This window comes from Gracilinanus agilis, chromosome 1 (genome assembly GCF_016433145.1).
Source record: "Gracilinanus agilis isolate LMUSP501 chromosome 1, AgileGrace, whole genome shotgun sequence".
Classification (NCBI taxonomy): domain Eukaryota; kingdom Metazoa; phylum Chordata; class Mammalia; order Didelphimorphia; family Didelphidae; genus Gracilinanus; species Gracilinanus agilis.
The window spans coordinates 97,377,608-97,404,111 of record NC_058130.1 but is presented as its reverse complement, the minus strand read 5'-3'; the positions used below and the strand labels follow the sequence as shown (position 1 = coordinate 97,404,111).

The following is a 26,504-nucleotide window of genomic DNA, read 5'->3' as shown; positions in this document are numbered from 1 at the left end:
ATGGAGCTGCCACATTTGACCTCTGTCACAGATGAGCAGCATAAGCAAGTAGGAAAGGCAATTAAGAAAAAAAAGATGGCAGGAATAGGTGGCTAAGTGTCATTCTCTCTTTTTACTAATCCAAATGTTATAAGTCCCTTCCAGATTAAACTCAAAGCCCAAGTCCTGGCGAAACATTATCAATCTAACATTATACCCTAACCTTTCCTTTTTCCTAAATAGCTATACCATTTATATATGCAATCTTTACCAGGTCATTTCACCTACTGTAGCAGTCCAGACATACATTAATCTTGATATTATTTTATGGGTGTTCAAAAAGCTGACTCTAGTATTGCTTATGATTGATTTCTGTAACCTTAAGTTAAATTGAACCTCAATCTAGCCAAATTCCTAACCCTTCTACACTCCTGAAGTGGGGTCGGTTATCTCAGTCTCCTTATTTTACCAATAACAATCAATTAACATAAGTACCAAGACCTTAAGCCATAGGGATTCCTGATCTAGGTGTTAGCTCTACCTACTGTTTTAGGTTGCAACAGTTTGTATCTCGTGATGATTACCTCATAGTGCCAAGGTATCAGACCACTTGTTTTTTCCCTTCCCCCTATACTGTTGTTACTCCAATAAAAGAGCAGTATGTCAGCTAAGGGTTAAGCTCTAAACCATCTAAGCTCTTTACCATCAGAGCTTCATCCTAGTGAAGCTCTGAACCATGGAAGCTCTTATCCACCAGAGCTTACTCGATGTTTGACTACCTTATGCCAGAATTTTCTTTGTGTGTCTTCCTTCTTGCCTTATATTCTCTCCATTAGTCCTTAACCCGTAACCCATTTTCTCTCAGTCCCTGGTTCCCCTTTCTGAGTGTCCTACCCACTAGGAATCTTCGTGGAGTCAGTGGACGGCTTCACCTACACTTGAGCTTCAGAATTCTCTAGCTCATTCCCTTGCATACCATCTCTCTAAATGTATGGTTAACTCCCCAGAGGGTGAGACTTCTTTTAAACTATCTTAAGAGTAGGCAGATTCTTTTGTAAGCCCCAGAACATTTAACCATGTGCTGGGTAAACACTGTAAATGGGCATACAAATATTTATTCTTTATATACAATGCACATACTGGGGCAACTAGATAGCTCAGTGTATATAGCACAGGGTCTAGAGTTAGTTCAAATCTGGTCTCAAATACTAGCTGTGTGACCCTGGGCAAGTCACTTAATGTCTGTTGAAGCCAGCTAGATAGCTTAGTGTATAGAGCTCTGGACCTATTGTCAGGGAGACCAGATTTCAAATCCAGCTTCAGACACTTAACTAGCTGTGTAACCCTGCATAAGTCACAGAGGTTATTCTGTTTGCCTTAGTTCACTGCAGAAGGAAATAGCAAACCACTTCAGAGTCTTTGCCAAGAAAACTCCATGGACTGTATTGGTATGCTATGGTGCCAAGGAGGTCATGGAGGACACAAATGTGCAACACAAAAAGCTACACATTGTGCCAGTCATAGAAAATTCTCTGGAAAAAAATGAGCTGACTGAAATTGAAACTTAAGTTAAAGTGCTAAAAAAATAAAGTAGGTCAGCATCCTTTGGAAGGAATGAGGAAATAATTCAAAAGGAAAGACAGGAAATGCAATGGAAACACAAGATATATTCATGGCTAAGCACCAGCATCAATGCATAAGAGTCATCCTTAACAGTGGAAGGAGGAAAAAAATAACTAAGCAAAATGTAGAGACCAAAACCCACATTTGCCCTTGCCAGGAAAACAAATGACCCCAAAGCCAGTATGACTGGCAACTGTCAGATCAGCTTAGCCCCTCTGCCATAAAATCAGCTGCTCTGAGCTCCCAGGAGCTGTAAAGACAGGCCTGCTTCTCCTGAGATGTTCACCAGAGAAGCAGGCCTGACTTCATTAAGGAGTGTGAGAGTAGGGCAAGGAAGGCAGTTAGGGCACTGACCTTGGAACCCAATCATAGTTCTACTTGTTGGTCTGTTGGTATAGACTAGCTTGCTTATATTGACCCCTACTTCTGGCTACCCACTTCCCCAATGCTGCTCTTACTTTCTATCTCTGCTTCAACTATATTTATTCCCTAAAACACTGGGTGGTTCTTTGCCTGGATCAAGGTTTGTGAAACATTGCTTCTGCCTGTGATAACCATTCACCCCAAAGCTTCCCCTTCACCCTAATCATTTTCATATTTTATTTTGCCTGACTTACTTTCATCTATATCTTATCTGTCCACATCAGATAGTAAGTTCTGTGATAGCAAAGATGTGTGTTTGATTCATCTTTGGATCTCCCATAGCACTCTGCAGTGCCATAAACATAAATAGATTCTTGGTTAAATATGGATTGTTTTGGCTTGCTAACATCAGCCTGTACTGTCTCTGGTCCCTGCTGATTCCCTTCCTATTACCATGGAACAATGGTCATGTTCCTTGGACTTTTGGTAACCTCGAAAACACTCTGGCCTTGAACCTGTAATTGCTAAGCATGGGCTATCTGCCAAAAGTTGGACTCATGGGCCTAGTTACTCACAGCCTGCTTTATGTGCCTTAGAACTGATTTAAGGGTCTACTTAATAGCTTGATGTGGAAGTAGGAGCAATGGATGTTGAATGTCCCAGGTCTATGACTTACTAGATATAAGATCTTAATTCTGTGAGCCTTATTTTTCTTGTTGATAAATGGGGATGGTATTTCTAAGCCTACTTTATAAAGTTGTCATAGAGAAAGTATTGAATAAGCCTCAAGGGCTACTTACAGAAATGAGTTTAAAATTACATTATCACACTGAATAATTCAGTTTAAAACAATAAATCTTCATTAACCATGTGCAAACAGTAAGCAGAGGCTGAAAGAAGTGGCAGACATTCCAGGCAGTCTGATGGGGTAAGCAACTTGAGAACAAGAGCTTTTAGTCTAGTTGTTCTATCCACAATCTCACACATACACACACACCACAGTGAGTGCTTCACTGAAGCTAACTTGATTGACTGACCTGAATCACCCCTGAAAAGCAATACTTATTTCAGCCAATGATGGCCATAACAAGTGCACACTTTAAAGAAAACTGCTACACTATGATGTTTTCTTAAGTATTGGAGGTTCAAGTTATGCCCAGCTTTGTTGAGTGATCTTAGCTTCTTTTCAATCCAGCCTCTGACGTGTTCCTTAACATGACACCCTGGGGATCAAAACAATAATAACAGCTGAATTAAGGAAAGGTTGAACCCTTCTGGAAGAGGGTTTTAGACTTGAGTCTGATTAGATTCTTTACCTAGTTCCAGATTAAAGCCCCATCTAGAACATTAGTTGAAGAAAATAAATTAACCATGTAATATATACAAAGCCTTGGAATGACAACATAAACAGAAATACAATTCTAATGTTTCAGAGAGTTTATAATCTGACTCTGAAGATAAATTATGCATATAAAAACACTTATCTAAGACCCCCTTCTTCTCCCTCCCTCAACAAAAAAATTAAAAATCAATAGGGCTTTAAGGAGATGCAGAATATGCTCAGAATGGGCATAATAAGGGAAGGCTTCAAAGAGGTGAGCTTCAACAAGAACCTTTGAACCAATATTGGTACAAATCCATCCAGGCCATAGTCTTTGAGGGCAAGCTTCACTTCTTCCACGAGTATCTACAGTGCTTAGTAAGGTACTGAGCAAACTGTAAACTGCTCAACAAATACTAGTTGCAATGAATATAAGGTGCTGGAATCCAGGGGCCCTAGCACTGAAATGCAGGCCTTCATGTGCTGGTGTTCACTGTCCATTAGACTATCCCAGTCTTTTGCTGGCTACTGGGAGTCTGCTGTCAGAACCAAGGCATACACAGCCTGTTGCAGTGGGGCAGGGAACTGTGCAATGAACAAAGTCTTAGCGGTGCAGAAGAACCACAATGGCTGTAGTTCACAAATCAGTGTCACAAGAAGTTAGAAATGGAAGTGGCCTTTAGAGACTACTGGGTCCAATGGAGAGGGAGAAGAATCCCTGCTACACTGAATGACAGCAAAAAATAATCAGCTTGTATTACATTGAAGAAAATTTCAGATTTCAAAATAGGAGAAAATATTCAGCAGCACTTTTCCTCCATAACATTTTAATAACTCCTAGTTCCCACTATTTAGGGAGTAGTCCCATAAAGCACTTAACTTCTTACCCTGTGGTTTCCAACATACTCACCATTTTAAGCAGATGAACATAAAATCAATTATCTATCCTCCCCCTAGCCTTTCACTACATTTTTGAAAAGGGATAGAACAAAATCTAAGGGCACGGTTCTGTATGAAAATGGAAATGGAATGAATAAAAGGTCCACAGAAATCAGTTTATGCTTAAAGGGTAAAATCCATCCCTGAACTGATGAAATCTAAGTGACTTTAGAAGCACCAGAACAAGAGACTGGCTGTGGCTGAAGGACCAGTACTGGCCTTAGAGAAGATCTATTTCTGAGTCCCAGGTCTGGCATCTGAAAGCTATAACCTTGGACAAGTCATCTCACTTCTTCAGACCTCAATTTCCTAATCTGTAAAATGAAGTGACTGGATTGGTGATTCCTAAGGTGCTTTCCAGTTCTAACCTTCTGTAATCTAGTGAATCATTGATTTCATTGTGGAATCAAAGAACTGAGGAGAAAGAAACCTTAAAGATCATCTATAAAAGTGATCTAGGTACAAGTTATCTCAGCAACAGGTAGACAAAACACATTTTTTAAAATAACTTTTATAACTTTCAGAAATGAAATGAAAAAGCATTTATGTTAAGCATATACTACGTACCAACCACTATGTCAAATGCATGGGGTACAAACAGAAAAATGGAGATAGTCCATGCTTTCAAAGAACCCACTTTAAATTTTTAATTCATTAAGGGTGACAAGTTCAACTGGAGAAAAAATGGAAAGGTCCAGAAATCCTAAAGGTACAGAGACTGGAAGGGTGGTAAGGCTCAGGGATCCTTGGGTTATTGAAGTAAGTCAAACAACAGTGCCAAGGGACTAACGGGGGAAAGAGAAAGGATAGAGGGTAAGACCTCAGTCATAGGGAAGAGAGAAAACGACTCCCATTTATGCAAATATGCACACAGTCAAGCAGCAAGAAAGTTGGAAATATGGTGGTGAGAGCTATTTCCAGTACCTAGTGACAGCAAGATGACAAAAGTCTGAGCAATAGGCATTCTGTGGAAGTTTTCTGTAGAATTTCCCCCATATTGTATAACAGCTAAATATGATAAAAGCTCAAGCAACCTGAAATACTTGGGGATTGTTTTTTTCTATTTAACTGATTTTTAGTAGAGAGGCTAACCTTTCAGGAGTTTTGCTATTGTGAAAAAATCTGTCTTGGATTGAAACAACAACCTAGGTTCAAGTTCTAGCTAAGATAGTTATTATCTGTGCTGTTCTGAGCCAGCCCTTACCCTCTGTGAGCCTCTAATTTTTCCTTATTTACTGAATGAGGATAAGGATACTTGTACCATGGGCCTTGTGAGGTTGTTTTGAGGCAAAATGCTTTATAAACCTTAAAGTGATATTCAGTAGGAAGATAAGTATTCAATTCTATATCAAAAACCATCCTAAAATGTGTTAGTAACCTGTCCTGCCTTGGTTTTTGCAGCGCAGCAAACAATTGAATCTTTTTTCAAATGAGCATCTTACAATGCTTCAAGGTCAATGTGAGGCCATATAATACTTTTCATTTATAAAATGTAAGAAAATTGAAAGGAGGAAATATAGTAAGTGCTTTACAAGTCATTTATTGAATGACAAATGCAACACAAGTTGACTATAAGAAGTCATATGTGTTTTTAAAATAAATGTTACTTTCTTTTCCCCCCATAAAGTATTTAGAAGAAAACAAATCTGGTTAACTCTCTTAAGGTTGAGATTATATGAAAGAGAACTCAAGCATCACAGAATTTCAAAGCTGAAAAGGAAGACTTAAAAGGTCAGTCAACTAGTCTACTCCTTCCATTTTACAGAAGAAATTAAGGTCCAGCAAAGAAAAGTAACAAATAGTATAGGCTAAGGAAATTGTATTTTAATGTCATTTCTTGATTTCCTTTCCCTATTATTTCCTGACTCTTCTACTATAATCTTTTTTTTTTTAACTCTTACTTTCTGTCTTGGTAATAGTAACAACTCTAAGACAGAAGGGTAAGATGAGGTTAAGTGACTTGTCCAGGGTCACACAGCTAGGAAGTGAATGAGGCCAGAACTGAACACAGGCTCTCCCAACTCCAGGCTGGCACTCCTAGCACAGTACCTGACCCACAGTAGGTGCTTAATAAACAATGACTAATGTGTAAATAGAATTAGCTGGATCCCATTAATAGTCAAAAATCTACTCAACCCAGGCGTGCTAATGATGTCACTCCCACCTCCCTTAGTGGGGAGGGGAGATGAGTTACCCACACGTGACAATAAGTAACAAATCAAGAATAAGGGACTGCCCTTTGGGCAGTCCAAATCAATGTAGAAACTGCCATTTGTCCATTTGAATTAGAGGTGGACCACAGGAAGTGATGAAAGACACGATCTCTTTAAGTAAGTTAGTGAACTTCCTGTGGGGGCAGTTGCCGTCTGGAACTGGAAGAAGAAGCATCTCCTGAGACCACAGACAGCTTACACTCTGTATTGTCACGTGGGTAAGTTAGGCTGGCTTCCTTGGCCTAGCTGGGCCAATTCTAAACTCTGCCTATCTGGCTGTTGGGCCTTGTGGCTTACAGCTTCATTTATTTAGCCTTCTAACCTCCCTTTTTCTCTTTATTCCTGGCGGTCACATATTTTTATATATAGCTATAATAATTAAATTTTAATTCTTACACTAACTGGACTCAACATTTATTGAATTAAAGTCTTTAAGATCTAAATTCCAAAGTTCTCATTTTTAGCCAAACTGCACTCCATTTCCATTACAGTTATTGACACAAGGAAAATTCCAAGGAATCATCATTCTCACCATAATACATACATAAACATGGCCTTCATGAGTTTACAGCTTATTTTTCCAGACACTTGTTCCATTTAAATTGAGCCTTACAGTTCTTCCTTCCTATGGCTAGTTTGTTTGTTTTTTTTTATGTCCTCAAAAGAAGACTCTTGTAGTTCATTTTTTTCTGTGCTTGGCACTGTACCCTGAATATTCCCAAAGGTCCTTAAGTAATGTTTACTGAATTAAACTAGACTCTGATCTAACAACCCAGTGTTGTAGCATACTTGTCTGGAAAACATCTCACCATAACCATTATTATTTAGGTCCATTTTATTTGCACATATCACTGCCCAAGACATGAAGTCAAGTCATCCTGTGCTTCAAAATACTAATCATTCAAAAGATCTAGGGGGCAGCTGGGTGGCTCAGTGGATTGAGAGATAGGCCCAGAGACGGGAGGTCCTGGATTCAAATTTGGCCACATACACTTCCTAGCTGTGTGACCTGGGCAAGTCACTTGACCCTCATTGCCTAGCCCTTACCACTCTTCTGCCATGGAGCCAATACACAGCATTGATTCTAAGACGGAAGGTAAGGGTTTTTTTTTTAAAAAAAAAAAAGATATTTAAATAAACAACTAAACATTGATTTTTCTTTTAAAAAGTCAACCACATACTTAACAAAATGTCTACATTTCTGTAATTTCCAAAAACGAGGCTCTAAGGCCCAAGTTTTACTAAACCCCCCCCTTTTCAAGTTTATTTAATAAATGTTTGTTGAATTTGTTAAACATGTTTATTGGTGGTTGATTATTTATTTATTATGTATTCTAAGCTCTGTGGGGATTACAGAAAAGTTTAAGTCCTTACCCTCAAAGTACCTACAACCAAGTTGGAAGATAAGTACACAAATAATTATATTACAAGGCAATATATGGTAAATGCCATTTGAACAGGAGAGATAAGATATGCTATAGGAGTTCAGAGAAGGGTTATAGGCATCAAGAAAAGTTCCTTGGAGGCCTTGGAAATTGAGATAAGTCTTTTAAAAAAAGGAATATCAATAAGTAGAAGGAGAGAATCCTGAAGCTGAGATACAGACATAGTTTTAACCCTTTACATGTCATGAAACCCTTTGGTAATCTGATGAAGCCTCCTTTTCAGAATTATGTTTGCTGTCTACTTTCTTAATTAAAGAATATGCTAAATTTCAGTAAGAGGTTAGTGAAAATAAAGATGTCCTTCAAACCCAGCAATGGTCTCATTCGGGGTCTATGAACTCGAGATTAAGAAACCCTACTAGCTTCTACCTGAAGGATACCCTTTTATAACGTCCCAGACAAAGGATCGTTAGCCTCTGACTTGAAGACCTAAAAGTAGTAACCTACTACCTACAGAGACAAACAATTCCATTTTTTGATAGGTCTGTTGAGATAGAGAGCTAGATCTATTATTAGCAAATTGTTGGGCCCAAACCTTGCTTCTCTTTTAACTTGAGGCCATTGATCTTAGGTTCTACCCTATGTGACAGATCTAAGAAATGGGGGAGGGGTGTGAAACAAGAGAATAGCACAAACATTTAAAGGCAGAAAAAATACAAGGCACATTTGGAACCTATGAGGTAAATAAGACTAATTTGACTCCACTAGAACGTAGGGGAACAGTAGGAGACAGATACAAAGGCTGAGAGGAGTCAGACCATAGAGGGCTTTTCAGCATTTACTAGCTATGTGACCATGGGCAAGTACCAACTTTTCTAGGCCTGCTTCCTCATCTATGAGACAAAAGTGCTGAAACGGAAGGTCTCTAAGGTGCTTTCCAGCTTCAGATCTAGGATCAAGATTCTAACTAACAGGTTAAGGAGTTTGGGTATTATTCTGTGTACAATGAGAAGCAAATGTGAGTTTCTATGCAAGGGAATATTACTGGATAGAATGTTTTTTGGAAAAATTAACCTTACTGACATGAAGTTACAAAGAGGAAAGACTAAAGGGAAGAAGGCTCCTGAAACAGTACAACCATGAGTTGATGAAGGTCTAACAGCCTACAGAGGCAGCACAAAAATAAAAAGGAAGAAAGGAAGGAAAAGAGATCTCAAAGGAAGAACTTTAGTACAGAGCAGGTGCTAGCTTATCAAATGAATGCCTCTCTCTCTTTTTTTAAACCCTTACCTTCCGTCTTAGAATCAATACTAGGTATTGGTTCTAAGGTAGAAGAGTGGTATGGGCTAGGCAATCCTGAGTAACTACTTGAGATACTGAGAGGTCAAGTGACTTGAGTCAATATGTATCAGTGTTGAGACTTGAACTGAGGTCTTCCTGTCTTCAAGATCAGCTCTCCACTACAACATGCTGCTCCCCCCAACAAACTTCTAACACACAATCTCTTTTAATCCTTATAACAATCACAGAAGGTAAATGAATGCTATTATTATGTTCAATTTACCAATGAGGAAACTGAGGCTCGGAGAAATTACGTGACTTGCCCAGGGTATGGAATAGAGTACTGGGTACACAAGTGCTTAGGCAATAGGATCATGGACAATAATCTAGAAAGGAGACTAAGAAGGACTGAACAGAAGGGTACAAAAAGAACCAGAAAAGAGTGGGTTCATGAAAACAGAAGAAAGACTATTTAAGAGAAACTAGAAAGGTCAAGAGAGCAAAGGAATGTATGTTAGCAATTAAAAGATCACTGGTAAATTTACAGCAATTTCAGTAAAAGTGAGGAAAGAAAACAGAGGTAACAGTATTTTAGCTGCTAGCAAGTTATATGTGGTAGAATTTGTCAGTTTTCTTTAAGCTTTTTCTCAGAATTTGGCTGGGAAAAAAAGAGTACAGAGACAACTCATTTGACAAAGGGATGAATAGTAGCGAAAAGTGATCTCAGAGGAAGTCACAGAAGAAAGATTAGAAAAGGAAGTGGAGAGGGGCAGACTGGTCATGCCAAAATTTAGCAAAATTTCTTCTTAAATTGTTAACATGCCACTGATTTAAGTAAAATATCAAATAGTTTGTGTTATTCAGTTGGGGAGCCATAAGCCGAAGAACACATGAACTAGATCCATAAACAGGACAGTGACAGACATGCCTAGTTTATTTTCCTTGTTACCTTTCTATAGCATTGAGTTTAATCCTCATGGATGGAACCATACAAAGAAAAGCTTTCTGCTTTCTTGGCTTATCTATAATGAAACAGTTTTCAGAGGATAACTAATGGCTTCTTTCAGGTACTATGATTTTTACAAATAGTGATTGCTTAACCATTTGTGAAAATGTAGTCTGCTTAAAAAACTGGCAAATCCCACCACATATAACTTGCTAGCTGCTTTCAAATTCTGACACTCCCTTTTGTCCCAGAAAAGTACACGGGTACATAACCTTATTTTTTCACATCTTGAATCAACTACATGAATCACTCATTGCATGCCTTAGTTCCTTTACAATCTACATTTGATTACATCACTCTTCACCTACTTCCTAATCATTATTAATGGGAATGAGAAATCTGCTTTTAGCTTACAAATGAAATCCATTGTGTGGTTTGGCATTCCGGCAAACCTGATATATGAGTCTCTACAGGAAGTCATTAAAGGGTTATGGCTAAGAAAAATAATAATTTGAAATTAATTATACAGTGAAACTCTCTACCTAGCATCACTTCCATTTTCTGGGCCTTGGTTTTTTCATCTGTACAGAGGGATTTTTTTTAGGAAATCACCTGTTCCAATCCCCTCATTTTATTTTATTTTTTTTAAACCCTTAACTTCTGTGTATTGGCTCCTAGGTGGAAGAGTGGTAAGGGTGGGCAATGGGGGTCAAGTGACTTGCCCAGGGTCACACAGCTGGGAAGTGTCTGAGGCCGGATTTGAACCGAGGACCTCCGGTCTCTAGGCCTGGCTCTCAATCCACTGAGCCACCCAGCTGCCCCTGTACAGAGGGATCTTGGAACAGATAACTCCAAGATTTCTTCTAATCCTAATCTTGTTACTTACTTTCCACTCAATGGAAGTCATGAGAAGTCAGGAAAAACATCTATTCTTAACATTTTAATGGCTAGCAAAATAATTAAAGGGTGAAGTCAGTGTCATAAGCTTATACCACAGGAGTCCAAGTGGGTATCTAATAAGGTGATAATTCATAAAAATAGTAGATGGGTATCATGGCCCATTAGGATGCTCATGTCACTCCCTCCCCAATCAAAAGGCAGTCCTTTGGTGGATGAGAGGGAATGCTTTCTAGACTCATAGCAGGGTCTAAACTTTAGGTCAGGGGTTCTTAACTTTTTTGTGTCTTGGACTCCTTTGGCAATCTGGTGCAACTTCTGGACTCCTTCTTAGAATCATGTTTTCTAATACAGGGCATTAATTTCTGTTCTGGAGTATACTGTTTAATGGGTTCTGAAGTTCCCTGTAGCTTCTGTTGGTATGATAAAAATATTTTATAAATGCAGCATTAGGCACAATCTTGCTATAGGAGTTTTGTGTCACTGTCCTTAGACAATATATTTTCATATACAAATTTGGTTAGGTGTTTGTTTGAAAGTGCTTGTTGATTTTTTTAAAAATGCATCAACTTAAAAAAAATACTATCTAAAATTACTAATTGATAAGCTGGTCACCCTGAGCTGTGCATTGGGGATAGTGCAGTATGAAGAATCAAGGTCCCTGCTGCAGTTGGAAAGAAGAATGCCTTTCCCCAGTTCCACATACTTGTTTTTGGTCCCCTTCAAGGCTGCCTTAATACTCATTATAACCATTTACTCAAGCTTGGGGGAGGGGGTGGTTGTTGGGGAGAAGAAAGGCATGGCCAACAGAGTATGATTTGTCCCGAAGAAGTATAAGCTTCTAGAGACAGGTCCACTAACAAACATGCTAGATTCTGACCCAATGGTATAGAATATATAACAACAGGTATTATATTAAATTATTAAACATTTATTGTACCAACAATATTGCCTGATTCATAGGTGTTTTCATAGTTTCTCTTATCCATTAGTGGCCCTCCTGGGAGAACAATTCTTTCTAATGCCACTCATCCTAGCAAAATGAGATGAATGTGATTTTTCATGCACCCCAGAGCACTCTCTATTCTGAAGTTATTCTCATTACAGGGACAACCCTGACAGATTTGTGTGAGCTTAGGATAATCAGAAATCCAGCCAAATCAGCACTTCTTTCCCTAATCTCATCTGAAACCAGTGGCCATCTGCTGCTATCACAGCATTACCAATGGGGTTCTTTTATCCTAACAGTATCCACTGGAACCTCTGAAAAGTTATGTGATTCCCCCCAGGGGTATTCTAAATACTAGGCTAGTGGGGGGAAAAAAGACAATCTTATGAAAAGAGGCTTTTAACTGTACTGGCTTGTGAGCAGAAGGGCTCTATGTGGTTGCTTTTTCTCTCCCCAAGGTTACTTGCTTTGATTTTACTAGAGGAAGGGCTGTGGGACCCATCCTTGGCCTGATTCTGTCATCAGTGACAAGGATGAAAGCACACTTATCAAATGTGCAGAAAACAAAAAGCTAGCAGCATGTCAGATGGCAGAATTGGGATCCAAAAGTCACTATGAAACAAAAATCCAAATCTAATAGAGGAAAATCCATTAACAATAAATGTAAAATCCCACATTTAGGTTCAAAAGATGAACTGAACAGGATGGGAAAAAGCCAGGTTACAAATAATTTTTTGTGAAATTGGCCAAAGAGGGACAGCTAGGTAGGTGGCTCAGTGGATTGAGGGCCAGGTCTGGAGTCAAGAGAACCTGGATTCAAATCTGGCCTGACACTTCCTAGCTATTTCCACCTGGGGCAAGTCACTTAACCTCAACTGCCTAGCCCTTACTGTTCTTCTGCCTTGGAACTTGGCACTTATATCCATTCTAAGACCTAAAGTAAGGGTTTTATATAAAAAAAAAAAGTGACCAAAGAATTTTGGTGAATTCTTAGTTTAATGCATTAACAATGTTACATGGTAACTAAAAAGGCTACTGTAACAGTAGAATATGCGAAAAGAAATGTAGCATTTAGAATAAAGGAAATGCAATATACTCCTTAGTTCTCTGGCCTGGCAGGGAGGATCTGTTTAGTGTCCAGTACTGGGCACCTCATTTTAGCAAGGGCATTGACAAACTGGACCATTTAAGGATGCAATCAGGAGAGGGAAGAAAACTATGTCATATCAAAGGTCAGATGAAGGAACTGAGGGCATCTATCCTGGAAAAGAGAAATTTAGAAAGAATATGATATAGTCTTCAACTATCTGAAGGGTTGTCAAATGGGAGAAAAATTAGGCCTGTCCTTCTTGGCCCCAGAAGAAAAAACCCAGAGCAATGACTGAAAGCTGCACAAAAGAAAGTTTCCTAATAATTAGGGCTATAGCCAAAGAGAATGAGCTGCCTCGGGAGGTAGGGAGTTCCTGAGGTTTTCAAGCAGATGCTAGAAGACCGCTTATCAAGGATGTGGTAGAGAGGATTGCTGCTCAGGTACAGGACAGGCAAGGTGCCCTCCAAAGATACCCTTCTAGTGCTGAATTTCTACGATTGTATTAATACTATATAATGGGATCTCTTGATTTGGAAATTTGCTTTATCCTCTCTCAGCAAAAGGAAGGAAAGATGAACGCAACTGCAATCCTGGAATCACTTAATGAATCTGTATCACCAAGCAAATACATTTCCCTTAAAAAAAAAAAAAAAAAAAAAAAAAAAAAAGGCCTATTCCTCTAGAGTGGAAATTCCTTGAGGGCAGGGACTATAAATCTTGGGTCACTATATAGTACAGTGCAAAGAACAAAAGGGTTAGAGCCAAGAAGACCCGAGTTCAAATTTGACCTTAATATACATCACAGTTGTGTGACCCTGGTCAATTCACTTAACCTATTTGCCTCAGTTTTCTCAACTATAAAATGGGGATAACAGCAGCACCTCCCTCACATAGTTGTTATAAAGACCAAATGAGATGATATTTATAAAGCACTTAGCACAATATCTGGCATATAGTAGGTGCAATGTAAATGCATATTCTCTTCTCCTCCATCATCTCATCATTTTTTTGTTCTTTCACCATTGGCCTAATAAAAGGAGGGCTCTATAAATAGCAGATGTGCAAATGCTTGCAGAAAGAATGCTTGGTGAATACATATGTTCTTTTTGTAGCTATAACTCTTTGGTATAATTTTTTTACTGTCATCCCCTATGAGAAATGCTAACGATATTAATAAGATATTTTGGAAAGGAACATCTCAGAAGCATACATCCCCAAGACAAGTGAATAAAAAGATTACATAGTGTTTATATTTTATACACTAGCACAAGAAAAATAAGGTATGGAAATATGTTGTACATCGCTTTAATAGAATACTTATGTTACAAGTTATCTTTTTCTCTTAGCATAGTTGTCAGAGCTTCCTGAAATAAACCAACAAAATTGAGTGAATAAAAATTGATTGGTGATAACAGCTAGGATAAATGCTCCTGAAAATGTGTTCTCGTTCGTTCTCTCTCTCTCTCCCTTTAGTTTCTTGAAAGATGTTCAACAGAGGTGCCAAAACATGCATCCTGAAGGACCAGTGCAGCCCATAATAACACTCCTTTTTAAAAAATATTTTTCCATGGTTAGATGATTCGTGTTCTCTCCCTCCCCTCTACCCTCCCTACTCCCAGAGCTGACAAGCAATTCCACCCAGTTATACATGTATTACCACTTAAAACCTATTTCCATATCATTCATTTTCGTAATGGAGTAATCTTTTAAAACCTAAACCCCAAATCATATAACCACATATATAAGTGATAAATCATTTTTTCTTCAGCATTTCTACTCCCACAGTTCTTTCTCTAGATGTGGATAGCGTTCTTTCTCATAAGTCCCTCAGAATTGTTCTAGATAACACAATAACACTCCTGAACATAATTTGAATGAGATTAAAATATAGTTCTATCTGATCTTAATGTGTTGATATAGCAATAAATAAACATATACATATATATGTGTGTGTGTATACACACATATACATATAATGTGTGGCTTTCTGAATCAACATGTAGCCTACAGAGATATGGTTCCGTGGCCCTCATTTCTAGTTAAATTTGATGCCACTGATGTATGATGTCACAATCCCCAAAGTAGTAAGCATTAGGGACCTTCACTCTCCCTTGCCTGAAGGTTTCATCGGTCTTGTGTTGAAAGGTCTATTCAACTGAACGTGGGAGGGATGTGTGAAGATCTCCAGTCAGCTTATTATTTTGGTACAGTATGAAGTCTTTATGTTCTCGGGTCATCTAATCACTTACCACTAATATGCTTTGTACTGAATATTACTAATAGATCAGGCTAAGTTTAAGCCATTTTGGTCTTCTATTTTACATGCTAATAAGATAGTCCAAACTCAGGCCCTTATTTTCAAGACCTTAAAACCCATCAAACACAGGAGAAACACATGTGCTTTCAAAGACTAGAATGGGGGAAAGTACTAGAATAAGTCAGGAGAATTAAATGCTAGTCTATCTATGCCACTAACTAGCTCCAATTCAAGTTATTCCCCCTCTGTACAGTCATCTATAAAATGAAAGTTGAAATGAGATTATCTCTAAAGGTCTTTTGAGCTCTGACATTCTACAGTTCCTCTGGTCTGGCATGCTGCAGCCTCGGTTTTTACTCAGTTATAAGTAATTAAGAGTAAAAATGAGGATTTTTAAGACCTCAACTCTCAGTTTGGGGAGCTTTAAGTGGAACTCAGACACCTGAAATTTAAAAGAAGGGAAAACAAAATGTATCATGCACCTCCCTTTCCTAGACTTCTGGGATTATTTTTTCGCTTAGAAGCTAATACTTAGAGAAGTCATTGAACATTGTGGTGATGGTGCTTCAAAAATACATACAAATACAAATACAAGGAATTTTTTTAACTACTACTATTCTCCACTAAAATCTTCAAATGTTTTATTGTTGCATGGAGGTACCAACCCGGCTAAACTCAGAGTAAATATCATCAGGAGGTCTAGCAATAATGAATATTTCCAACCGCAATAGTTTACAAAACAGAAGTTACTGTAGTGTGGAGAGATTTGAGATCTACATTTGTAAATGGACCTTCAATGAGATCATGGCTCCTGGAGGATAGGCCACTATCAAGACTTTGAACTATTTGATGAACACTTACAAAGATTATGATTTGATTTGACTGACATTTTCAGAGAATCCTGATCAGAAGTATGGAATTTTCAACACTGCCTCACCCCTCCTTTTCTCATTTCCTAACCTAGACTAAGGTAAAATGACCAGCAGTCTTTTCAAAAAAAGTAGAAGTACCCATCCCCATGAAATAATATTCTTAGGAAAAGAGATGCCTTGCTTCTCATAATATACATAGAAGATACAAAAGGAGGGAAAGGGAGAACATACCATAACCTCGATTCTTTCTTATTAACCAATCCATAGAGATTTAGCTCAAGGGCTAAGGAAGAAATTAAGTAGGAGAGGTTGAAAAAAAAAACCCAAAAGAATTCAATCTCCTGTAAATATCCTGATGGTATTATATGCTGCAAAGCAGTAACACAAAATGCTGACTCCCATAAATCCTCCCCAACTGGACATTCTCCAAAAGCCTCAGGGTGAGCCACAATGAATGCTGCTCAGCTTGTAACTCAATTTTCCAGGGTGTACCTCTCACTGCTACTCCCCACCCACACTGTAGCTGGTGTAAACTTCAGTCATGTGATTCAAAGTGAGGCTTTGGCCAGAATTTCCCAATAAATGGCTGGAAAGGAAAGAAGGCTGATTTCTGAATGATTAATTATTCATACTAAAAAGACCTGCTTGGCTCTGTGCTTCTGCAGGATTCACCAATATGTCAGTTCTAATCAATCACTCAGGACTGGATGGGTGGGGTCAGGGAAGGGTGGTAGAGTGGATTATGTATTAACATTCTCTGTCTCTCTCAGTCTCTCAAAATGAGGCACTTTGGGAAAATTAGCCCATACTCTGTCAGTTGTAAAGCGTCTCAACATTTCTTATGAAGCACAATAGCTCTTCTTTCTGAACACCTGAACACCTTGCTCTTACACTGCTAAAAGCATTTTCATGACAATAATAGAGTATTCTTTAATGAGTAGCTATGTTGATTTCAAATGAGTTTGCTGGTATAACACTATATGATAATGTATATAGCATACAAATGGCATGTGTTAACTGACATGCCCTCTGATTACATTCCTATTTGAGAATATTTTATTTTCCTTCTCCACCTAAAATTACATCATCAAGTAAAACTTAGTATTTAAAAAAAAGCTGAACAAGATTCTGGATTCAAATATGTTATTATTAAAGTAAGTCTGATAGAAATTGACCATCTGGCATCAGTGGACAAAAGGAAATATTGCAATACTGCATTCTATCCAAATCCAAATATGAGACGTAAGAGACACCCCACTAGAAAAATAAGGACCAAGGCCCAGGGAATCTTAGGTGAGAAGTAAGTATCACAAATACTTTACTTCTTCATTAGAATAAGATTCAAATCTCAACTCAGATACTTACTAGCTATGTCCAAAGCTAGGTCACTTAATTTCTCTGAGCCTTCCTTTCCATCATCATCATCTCTAAAATGGAAGTAGGTATAATATACCATAGTACCCATCTCAGGGCATAGGCGTAAGGATCAAATGAGATAAATAGCATAAGGCAGCACTAAAGCGCTCTATAAATGCCAGTTGCTATTATGTGCACAGAGGTGATGGTTGAAGGAAAGTTTTTAAATCATCAAGGAAAAGAACCTCTTGGGCAGATGAGAACAGAGTCTTAGGGAATGCCAAAACTTAGAAGAAATAGACTAAGAAAGAACAGTTAGAAAAGGACAAGCAAAAAAGTATTGTCACTCACCAAAGTGAGGAGAGAGAGGAGAGAGGTCAACAGTATCAAATGCTACTGTAGATAAGGACTGAGAAAAGGCTACTTTGATTTGTCTTATTAGATCACTAATGATTTACGAAAGTTTCCATAAAGGGCTGGAGGAAAAAACTGATTACAAAGGGTTTAAGTATAAAAATGATGAAAGGAAGTACTGGAATGAGAGTAATTTATACTTTGAGTAATTTGAAGAACTCAGAATAGAGGAAAAAGAAAATAGCTTAAGAAACAAGCAAAATCTAGTCTAGGAATATTTTTCTTTAGGACAGAGGAGACCAGAGCAAGTTTGAAGGCAAAAGGGATGAAAACAGTATAAAGAAGGTAAGAACGAAGATATGAGAGAGTAGATACCTAAAAACAAGATTGAAGAAGAGCAAAAAGATGCAGTGAAGGACAAAAATAGAGGAAATGGGCTTGGAAAGGAAATTGGTCAGTTATTTTTTGGAGAAAGGTAGAAGGGATAAGAGAATGTGTGAAGACTCAAATTTAGGGAAGACAAGAAAGGAAGCTGAGGAAGTTCAAGTTAAATCACCTCTACTTCTTAATAAAGAATGAGGGAGAACTTGAGAAAAGTGTTCAAGAATCAACCAGGGCCTGAATAAAAAACTGTACAGGAATTGCTAGTGGAGTCTTCCTGGTTTTTTTAAGACTTTATGCAATATCTGACAGCCTGGGTAAAAAGTGGAATGTTTCTGAGACTGAGGAGTGGCAAGGCCAAAGTATATGAACAAAGAAAGACTGACTTCTAGGACTTTATAGAAATGGCCAACAATGGCATCTAAATTTCACAGTAAGACCAAGGTGATGGATTTGAAAAAAAATCAACAATTAAAAAACCAGAAAAGCAAAAAATAGATAAAGTAGGTATGGGACATTGAGTTGGATGAAAAGACAAAAAGAGACCATAGTTACAATGAAATTTCAGAGTTTGAGATCTTGGAAAGTAGAGTAGTTCAAGTGACTGAGATTGATATGTATGTTGAATGTACTATATATATAGTACTATAAATATAACAAATACCAAAAAAAATTACTAAGTTCCTATGCTGTGTATACAGCACTAGAGAGATACAAGATTTAAATTAAACATGATCTCAGTCCTGAAAACTATACAGTCTAGTACAGGGGTAAGATACAAACACAGCTAATTATAATGCTCAATATTAGATGATGTGTATAAGAGATTACAAGACAAAAGTGCTGACAAATCTAAGGAAGCTCTTTACCAACAGAAGAGAAATTGAAGGAAAAACCTGAGGAAAGCTTCCTAGAGGAGATGGCATTTGGGCTGGGCTTTAAAGGATAGGTAGGAATTTAACTAGGACGTGAAGAAGTAGGATATTCCAGGAATAAGAGATCACATTAGCAAAGGCACTAAGGCATGAGACTGAAGAACAGAGAACAATGTTGAGTTTGACTCAATGACAGCAGTAAGTGAAGGGGAATAATGACAGGAGGCTGGAAGGATAAGGTGGTATCAAATTGCTGGAGACTTTGAATATCAGGCAAAATTTTAAATATTACTCAGTAACAAGGAGTTCCACAGAAGCAGCAACTTCAATTCTTTTTTCTTTCCTATGCTGTTCAGAAGTTAATGAAATCACAATGTTGTTTTTTTAAGTCTGTAACATTTCCAGAAGTTCTTTTCCTGCTCCCTCCTCCCACATCATAATAAGTAAATCTCTGATCCGACTATTCCAATCCCTCCTTTGTTAATTGGCTTTAAGTACTTCTGCCATAATCACATTATTCCTCTACATATATATACACACACATACATATACATATATATATACATATATCTCCAATAACTTCTGTTGCTTCATGGCAAAATAAAATTTTCATCCACTCAAAACCTTTCATTTGTCCCATCTGCTCTATCTCTTTCACTTGAATCTGTCCTCTAGCCCACCCCCCCCCAATAGTATCACTTTCTTCCTCTTCAAGACACTTTTCTACCACCATAGAAGGAACTGACAGAGTCTGAATATAGATTCACTTTATTTATTCTTCCACTTTATTCCTCCATGAATAGTATAAATGATATATCTTGTTTCACAATATGACAAACACTAGATAGAAATATGTATTGTATGATAATATATGTTTAACCTATATCATATTACCTGCCTTCTTGGGAGGGGGAAAGTGGGAAAGGAGAGACCATGGATTGCAAAATGTCAGAAAATTCTTATTAAAAATTATATTATGTGGGGGCAGCTGGGTAGCTCAGTGGAGTGAGAGTCAGGCCTAGAGACAGGAGGTCCTAGGTTCAAACCCGGCCTCAGCCACTTCCCAGCTTTGTGATCCTGGGCAAGTCACTTGACCCCCATTGCCCACCCTTACCAATCTTCCACCTATGAGACAATACACCGAAGTACAAGGGTAAAAAAAAAAAATTATATTATGAATTTGGGGAAAAAGATATATTTTCCAAATTAAATATAGGTTAGATGAGGTTTTTATAAATCCTTAAAACCTAAGCTCGTATTTTCCAAATTAAATATAGGTTAGATGAGGTTTTTATAAATCCTTAAAACCTAAGCTCATATCCTTGGTTCTACCCAAGAATGACTAAAACAGAAAAATGGAAAGCTCCTTCAATACCATTAAAATAAAAAATGTGAAAAAAATTATCTTCTTTATAGAAAAGGGTTCAAAATTCAATATTGAATAATTTGATATACACTCTCCTGATGAAGCAAGCATCTATCACTAGTATGATGTGCCAGGCATTGCTAAGTAAAATAGCCCCTACCCTCAAGGAATTTACACTTTATATGGAAAACAAGTATACCTAAGTTAGTAAAAATATATACATTATATATATATATGTATATATATATATATACACAAATTTATATCACATTATTTGCCATCTCAGGGAAGAGAGGGAGGGAAAGAATGTGGATCACAAATTGTCAAAAAACAAATGTTAAAAAATTGTTTCTACACATGAAATTGGAAAAAATAAAATATTACTGAGGAGGAGGAAATATCTTCAAAGTAAATACAACATAATGGAAAAGAGGAATGCAGAATAGTAGCCAGAAGAAATCAGGGAAGGCCTCATGTAGGAAAACATATTTGAGCTGAGCTTTGAAGGGAACTAGGGATTCTAAGAGGTAACATTCAGCCTCTCTTCCAGACCAACACTCCACCACCCCAACTCCAATAATGACATCACCTTTCTGCCTTTCTTCTCTTATGATTCCCAGCTTTTTCTCTCTCACAACTTCTTTTCACACCAAAAGTCCAGCCTCTGGTCTTCCTCTCACCACATCAGATCTCCCAGTCTCCCCTAACCATCCTGTCTGTCCCTTCTCAAACTCGGTTTTTCTTTTCCTTCTTCCTTCTCTCTTTCTCTCCTCATTTGTCTCAAATCCTGATTCCTTCCCTCTCAACCCCCCCAAGCCAGATGAACAACGTCTAGAGTCCTCACACTGGCTCCATAACCTGCCACTCTGTTTAATGACCCCTCTCTTTCTCCTCTCCCACAAATCCAAACCCTGAGAACTTTCACCCTTTCTCATTTCCATCCTCTCTCCTCCAATCTTCTCCTTCCTGCTCCATCTTTCCTCCCCTCTTCCTCTTCATTTCTCCTCTCCATTGTTCTCATCTCATCTTTCTTCCTTGATCTCTCTCCTTCTGTCTCTTTCCCTTCTCTGTCCTCTCCTATTTATCTCCTCTCACTTCTTTCTCTCCTTCATTTTCTCTGCCTTCTCCTATCGCTCTCCATTCTGTCAATTCTGCCATCTATCCCTTCTCTCCTTTCCTCTTCCTTCTTTCCCCTCTGCTGTCTTTCTTCCCATCTTTTCTCCTCTCTCACTTCCCCTTTCCTCTCTCCTCTTCCTCTCTTTTCACCCCTTCTCCTTCTCTCCTCCACCTTCTTTATCCTCCCAATCTTTCCTTTCTCTCTCTTTCCCCCAATCTCTCTCCTTCTCTCTTTCCATTCTCTTTCTTTCCCCTCCCATTTCTCCCTTCTCGCTCTCCACCATTTCTTCATTCTCTTTCCCCCACATCTATTCTCTCCTCCCATCTCACCCTTCCTCTCCCACTTCTCCCTCTTCTCCTCTATCTCACTCCCCCTTCTCTCCTCCACCATTTCTCTCCTCCCACCACACTTCCCCTTCCTCTCCCACCTTTCCCCTCTTCTCCTCCCCCACTTTTCCCTTCTCTCCCCCAGCCCCAGCACCTTCAGGGTCACATCGCACAGCTTCCCCTGCCGCCGGATTTCCTCCATCACCCCGTATCCCCGGCTCGGCAGCTCCGACACGGAAAAATGCACAAGATCTTCCAGCTCCTCCACTCCGTCCTCCACCATCTTCCCCCACCTCCAGGGCTGGCCGCAAACGCGGCGGCAAAGAGCCTCCCTCTCCAGCGACCCAACTGCACAACCCGGCGGCTTAGGACAGGTGCGGCCCCGAGCGGCCGCCGTAGCTCCGCCCCCCGGAAGCGGCCAGACTTCACTTCCGGTCCCCGAACCTTCCCTCCCTTTTGGCCGGTCCGCCAAAGCCCCGCCCATTTTACCATGCCCCTCCCCCTTGGGTGTTCCCGAAGATTCCTGGTGGCGTCACATCGTCATAGCGACAGTATACACAATCTCGCGCCACAGAGTACAGAATATTCCGTTTCCCGCCTTAGATGCGGGCTACTTGGCTGCGGATTTCTCTGTAGCTGCTTCTACTGCTGCTGCGGGTGTTGTCACTTTCGGCCCATTTTTTTGCCCTTTGGAGAGGTGTAAGGGAGGCTGCCTGTGAACGGTAAGGAGAGGAGCTGACAGGTTTGGATACTTACAGAGGCTCAGAGAAGCGCCAGGACCTGATCCCGGAGGAGGAGGAGAAATAAGAGGGAACGGGCCCCCAAATAAAACAGCCCTCATTTCTGGAGCGCTTTTAGGCGCTTTTCTCGCAGCAAACCTGTCAGGAGCGCCCCGCTTCGTAGAAATGAGAAAAGTGAGGCTATTCCAGAGGAACTAACTATAGCGTGTACTTAAGGTCATAGGGTTGAAAGCTGGGGAAGATGGTAGAACGTAGACTATCAGAGCTGGAAGGGACTGGAAGAGACCGAACTTCTTTTATAGAGAAGGAAACAGACACCAAGGGGCTTGCAGATAGTCATGATCAGAGGTGATATTTTAATTGGCTTCTGACTCCAAATTCACTGTTTGCTCTGCTCTGCCAGCTGCAGAGTTGTTAACTCGCATTTTTAAACTGCTTTGAGGTTTACTAGGTGCTTTTCCCTCATGATGCTGGGAGGTAAGAAATGCAAAATTGCTTTGCCACTGCTGATATATGAGGAAACTGAGGCCTGGAGGCACAAAGATAGTAAGTGTTGGACCTGAGATTCAAACCCAGGTTTCCTGACTCCAAATCTAGTGTTCTTTCCACAATCCCAATGGTGTGTTGTGGCATGGACCCCTTTGACAGGGACCGCCATCTCGGAATAATGTCTTTAAATGTATAAAATAAAACACATAGGGTTTCAAAGGAAACCAGATATAGTGAAATTGTTATAAACTCTTTTTCTTTAAAGCAAGTTCATGGACCTCAGGTGAAGAGTGCTTGTTACACTGTAAAGAATAAAGGTCTCAAGGAGAAAGAAGTAAAAATGTTCCCTTACTCATATGTCACAGCTGTAAGGTTCATAGAATCACAGATTTTGAGTTAGAAAGGGACCTTAGAGGTCACTAACGCCAACCTATAACTTAATATAAGAGAAAACTGGAATATAAAGAGAAGTGGCTTACCCAAGATTATACATACAGCAAACAAGTAGCATGTCCAAGGCTGTTCCAACTCTTATCCAGGATTAAACTGTATAGTGACTTAGTTTTAGTTTTTTACATTTTTCCTGATATAATATGGTTCCTACTTTCCTATTATCCTGAAACCTTTGAACATCCAACCGCTAATTTTGTTCTAGTTAGAAAGACCTGGGTTTATGTTTCACATCTGGCATATACTGCTTATACTTCTAACAATGCTCTAGGCAACTAAGATGTAAATTCAAGGGAAGATACTAATATAAATTAGTAAAAAATCTCTTACCAATGTAATCATAGGTCTGTTTATATATATATATATATACATATATATATATACACACACACACATATAGATGTACACATATGTATATGTATATATATTTATATAAACTTTTATATTTAAATGCTGACTTGTATTACATTTCTAATCTACTAAGACACCATTGTCTAGCTATGACTTCCCCATTCTGTACTTTTACAAATGATTTTTTTGAAACCAAGTATAGGAATTTATACTCGCCCCTATTGAATTTCAGCTTGTTAGATCTGGCCTGCCGCGCCAGCCTGTAGAAATCTTTTTGGATCCCAGTTTTGTCAGCCAGAACCTTAACTCTCTCTCTCATCTTCATGTCATCTACAGATTTGATAAACATCTCACCTATGCCTTCATCCAAGTCATTAATAAAATGTTGAATAGAACAGAGCTAATACCAAGCTCAGTACAGTCCACTAAAATCACCCAAGATTTTTCACATGAAAATCTCCCCTATTCTGCACATGTACAGTTGGGTTTTTTAAAACTAAGTTATTTGCATTTGTCTTGTTCCTTTTAGCCCATTGTTCCAGCCTGCACAATCTCTGGACTTAACAACTAATTGTTCTTTCAGTTATGCCAAACTGAGAAGTACCCAGGAAGTATACAAATAGAGACCAAGGAAAGGAAAAATTAGGGGTTTCTAACATTGAGGGACACTACTGATAAAAGAAAATAAAGGTAGGGAATGATAATTCAGAGAATACTCAAATTAGAAGGATCCTTAGAAGTCATCTAGTCTGACATCATTTTATAGGTGAGGAAACTGAGGCACAAAGTTCAAAAGTGGTTTGGACAAGGCCATTTATCTCATAAGTGACTTAGTCAAGGGACTTAAACCTAAGTTTTCTGAATATGCTAGACATTAACAACAGTGGATTCTACAGCACAGACCTGGTATTCTTTCCAGACTATGCTATGTGTGTGAAAGATTGAAAGAAAAAGCTTATTTAAAACAAGAGGAGGTTTTCTCCAGTTGGAGAGTCAGGTGTCTTCATAAAAGTCTCTGGAAAGAGAAAGGGTTAAGGGCTCAACAGGTAGAATGGTCCCAGTGGAGAAGGTGAATCCAGGTGCACATGAGGGAAGTGAACAGGAGAACACATCTGGGTATGAGAAACAACATTCTCTTACTAAAACAAGAAGATGAAAGTGAGTATGGAGACTCAACTACTTTCCGACAACTAACAATGACCATCATTATCAACAAGCATTTTTTGAGCACCTGCTATATGCTGAACATATTGCTAGACATTGTGGGGAGGGATTCATAAGAAATAAAAGACACAGCCCCTGCCCTCGAGGAGCTTAAAATCTAAATGGGGAGACCGAGCATTCCAATGAAGCAACATAAGGACAAGCATCGCATCAGTAAGTGCCAAACAACAAAGCATCAACTCAATACCAGGTATTAAGGGGATGCTACTGGGCAGTGTTGTGCTTTGTTGTGTGGAGTGCATGGCAGTGCATGTTGCATGAAGTATTGGATGTGAGTTGGTGGCAAGGAAGGACATTTCATTTGGGGAATTTGTCAATTCACTATATGAAGTTGGCACAAGCAAGTTGTTTAGCGGGAATGTGGCAAATAGGATTGAAGGACAGAGAGGGAGATGGGAAGTGTGGAAGATGATTGATTTGTTCTTCCTTATGTTGTCAGTCACCAGGGACTTTGGGGCAAGGGGAGATCTTAGAGCCCTGAGAGAAGGGTACAAGCTAGATGTCAAGAGACAGTCTATATATTTGGAAAGTATGAATGTCAGCGTATGATATGATTTCCTCCAAATGGTGAGATGATGAAAATGTTTGTACTTTATTCAGAAACAGCTATTACCATAACCATATACATCAAAGCCAGCCAGACAAATTTCTTCTTTTAAATTCTCCTTAATTTGGAAACACAATGAAAATATTTGTTCGGGTTTTTTTTTTTTTAAATCATCAAGGCTAAACTTGGCACACTTTGATGAATCTGTGATTTCATGTGTAGACACTCCCCTTCCCTTATGCAAATAGCAATTCTTCCTTACCCTCTTACTCCATATGATTCTTTTCCATGTCTTTCTTATAAATCCTCCATAGAGACTTAGTCCAATGTGTCAGAGGCATGCCTTTAATCCTTTGAATACCTTAGGATGTGGGTGCCAATGGGCCACTAAAACTATCATCTCTTGTTCTTGCTCTGTGGTCAGCCTTGCTTCCTTTTTGAGATGTAGTAGCCTGCATGATGAGTTTTACTCCAGGGGTGCTTAAGTTGTTGATGACAAACTGAAGCATATTTATCCCCACCATTATTCTTTAGATCATAAGTTTAATTTTTCTGAGATCAAGGTTTTCCACAATTCATACCTAAAAAATATCACCAGGAATTTTTTGGTGCAAAAGAGTTGAGTGTTTGCAGCAAAATTTGATGTATTTTTTAAAAGACCAAGGAGAGCTAAAAATGAAATTTAACCTTAATCTTTATCTACCCTGATATTTTCAGATCATTTTTCATATAGTAAAAAGATTTGGTGGACCTATAAAAAGTAAAATCTTTTAAAATACTAATGAAAATTCCTTTCTTTTCTCTTTAGTAAAA

At 38.7% G+C, this 26,504-nt stretch overlaps 1 protein-coding gene across 1 annotated transcript in view; it reads right to left on the bottom strand.

Moving 5' to 3' along the window:
• Positions 1 to 22,269, bottom strand: part of KLHL18 (kelch like family member 18) — a 73,990-nt gene extending 51,721 nt beyond the window's left edge. Inside the window, exon 1 of the mRNA XM_044677100.1 lies at positions 22,016 to 22,269. Within this exon, the coding sequence (XP_044533035.1) occupies positions 22,016 to 22,173 (158 nt within the window). The 5' untranslated portion in view covers positions 22,174 to 22,269. The remainder of the gene's footprint in view (positions 1 to 22,015) is intronic.
• Between the last annotated feature and the right edge of the window lie 4,235 nt (positions 22,270 to 26,504).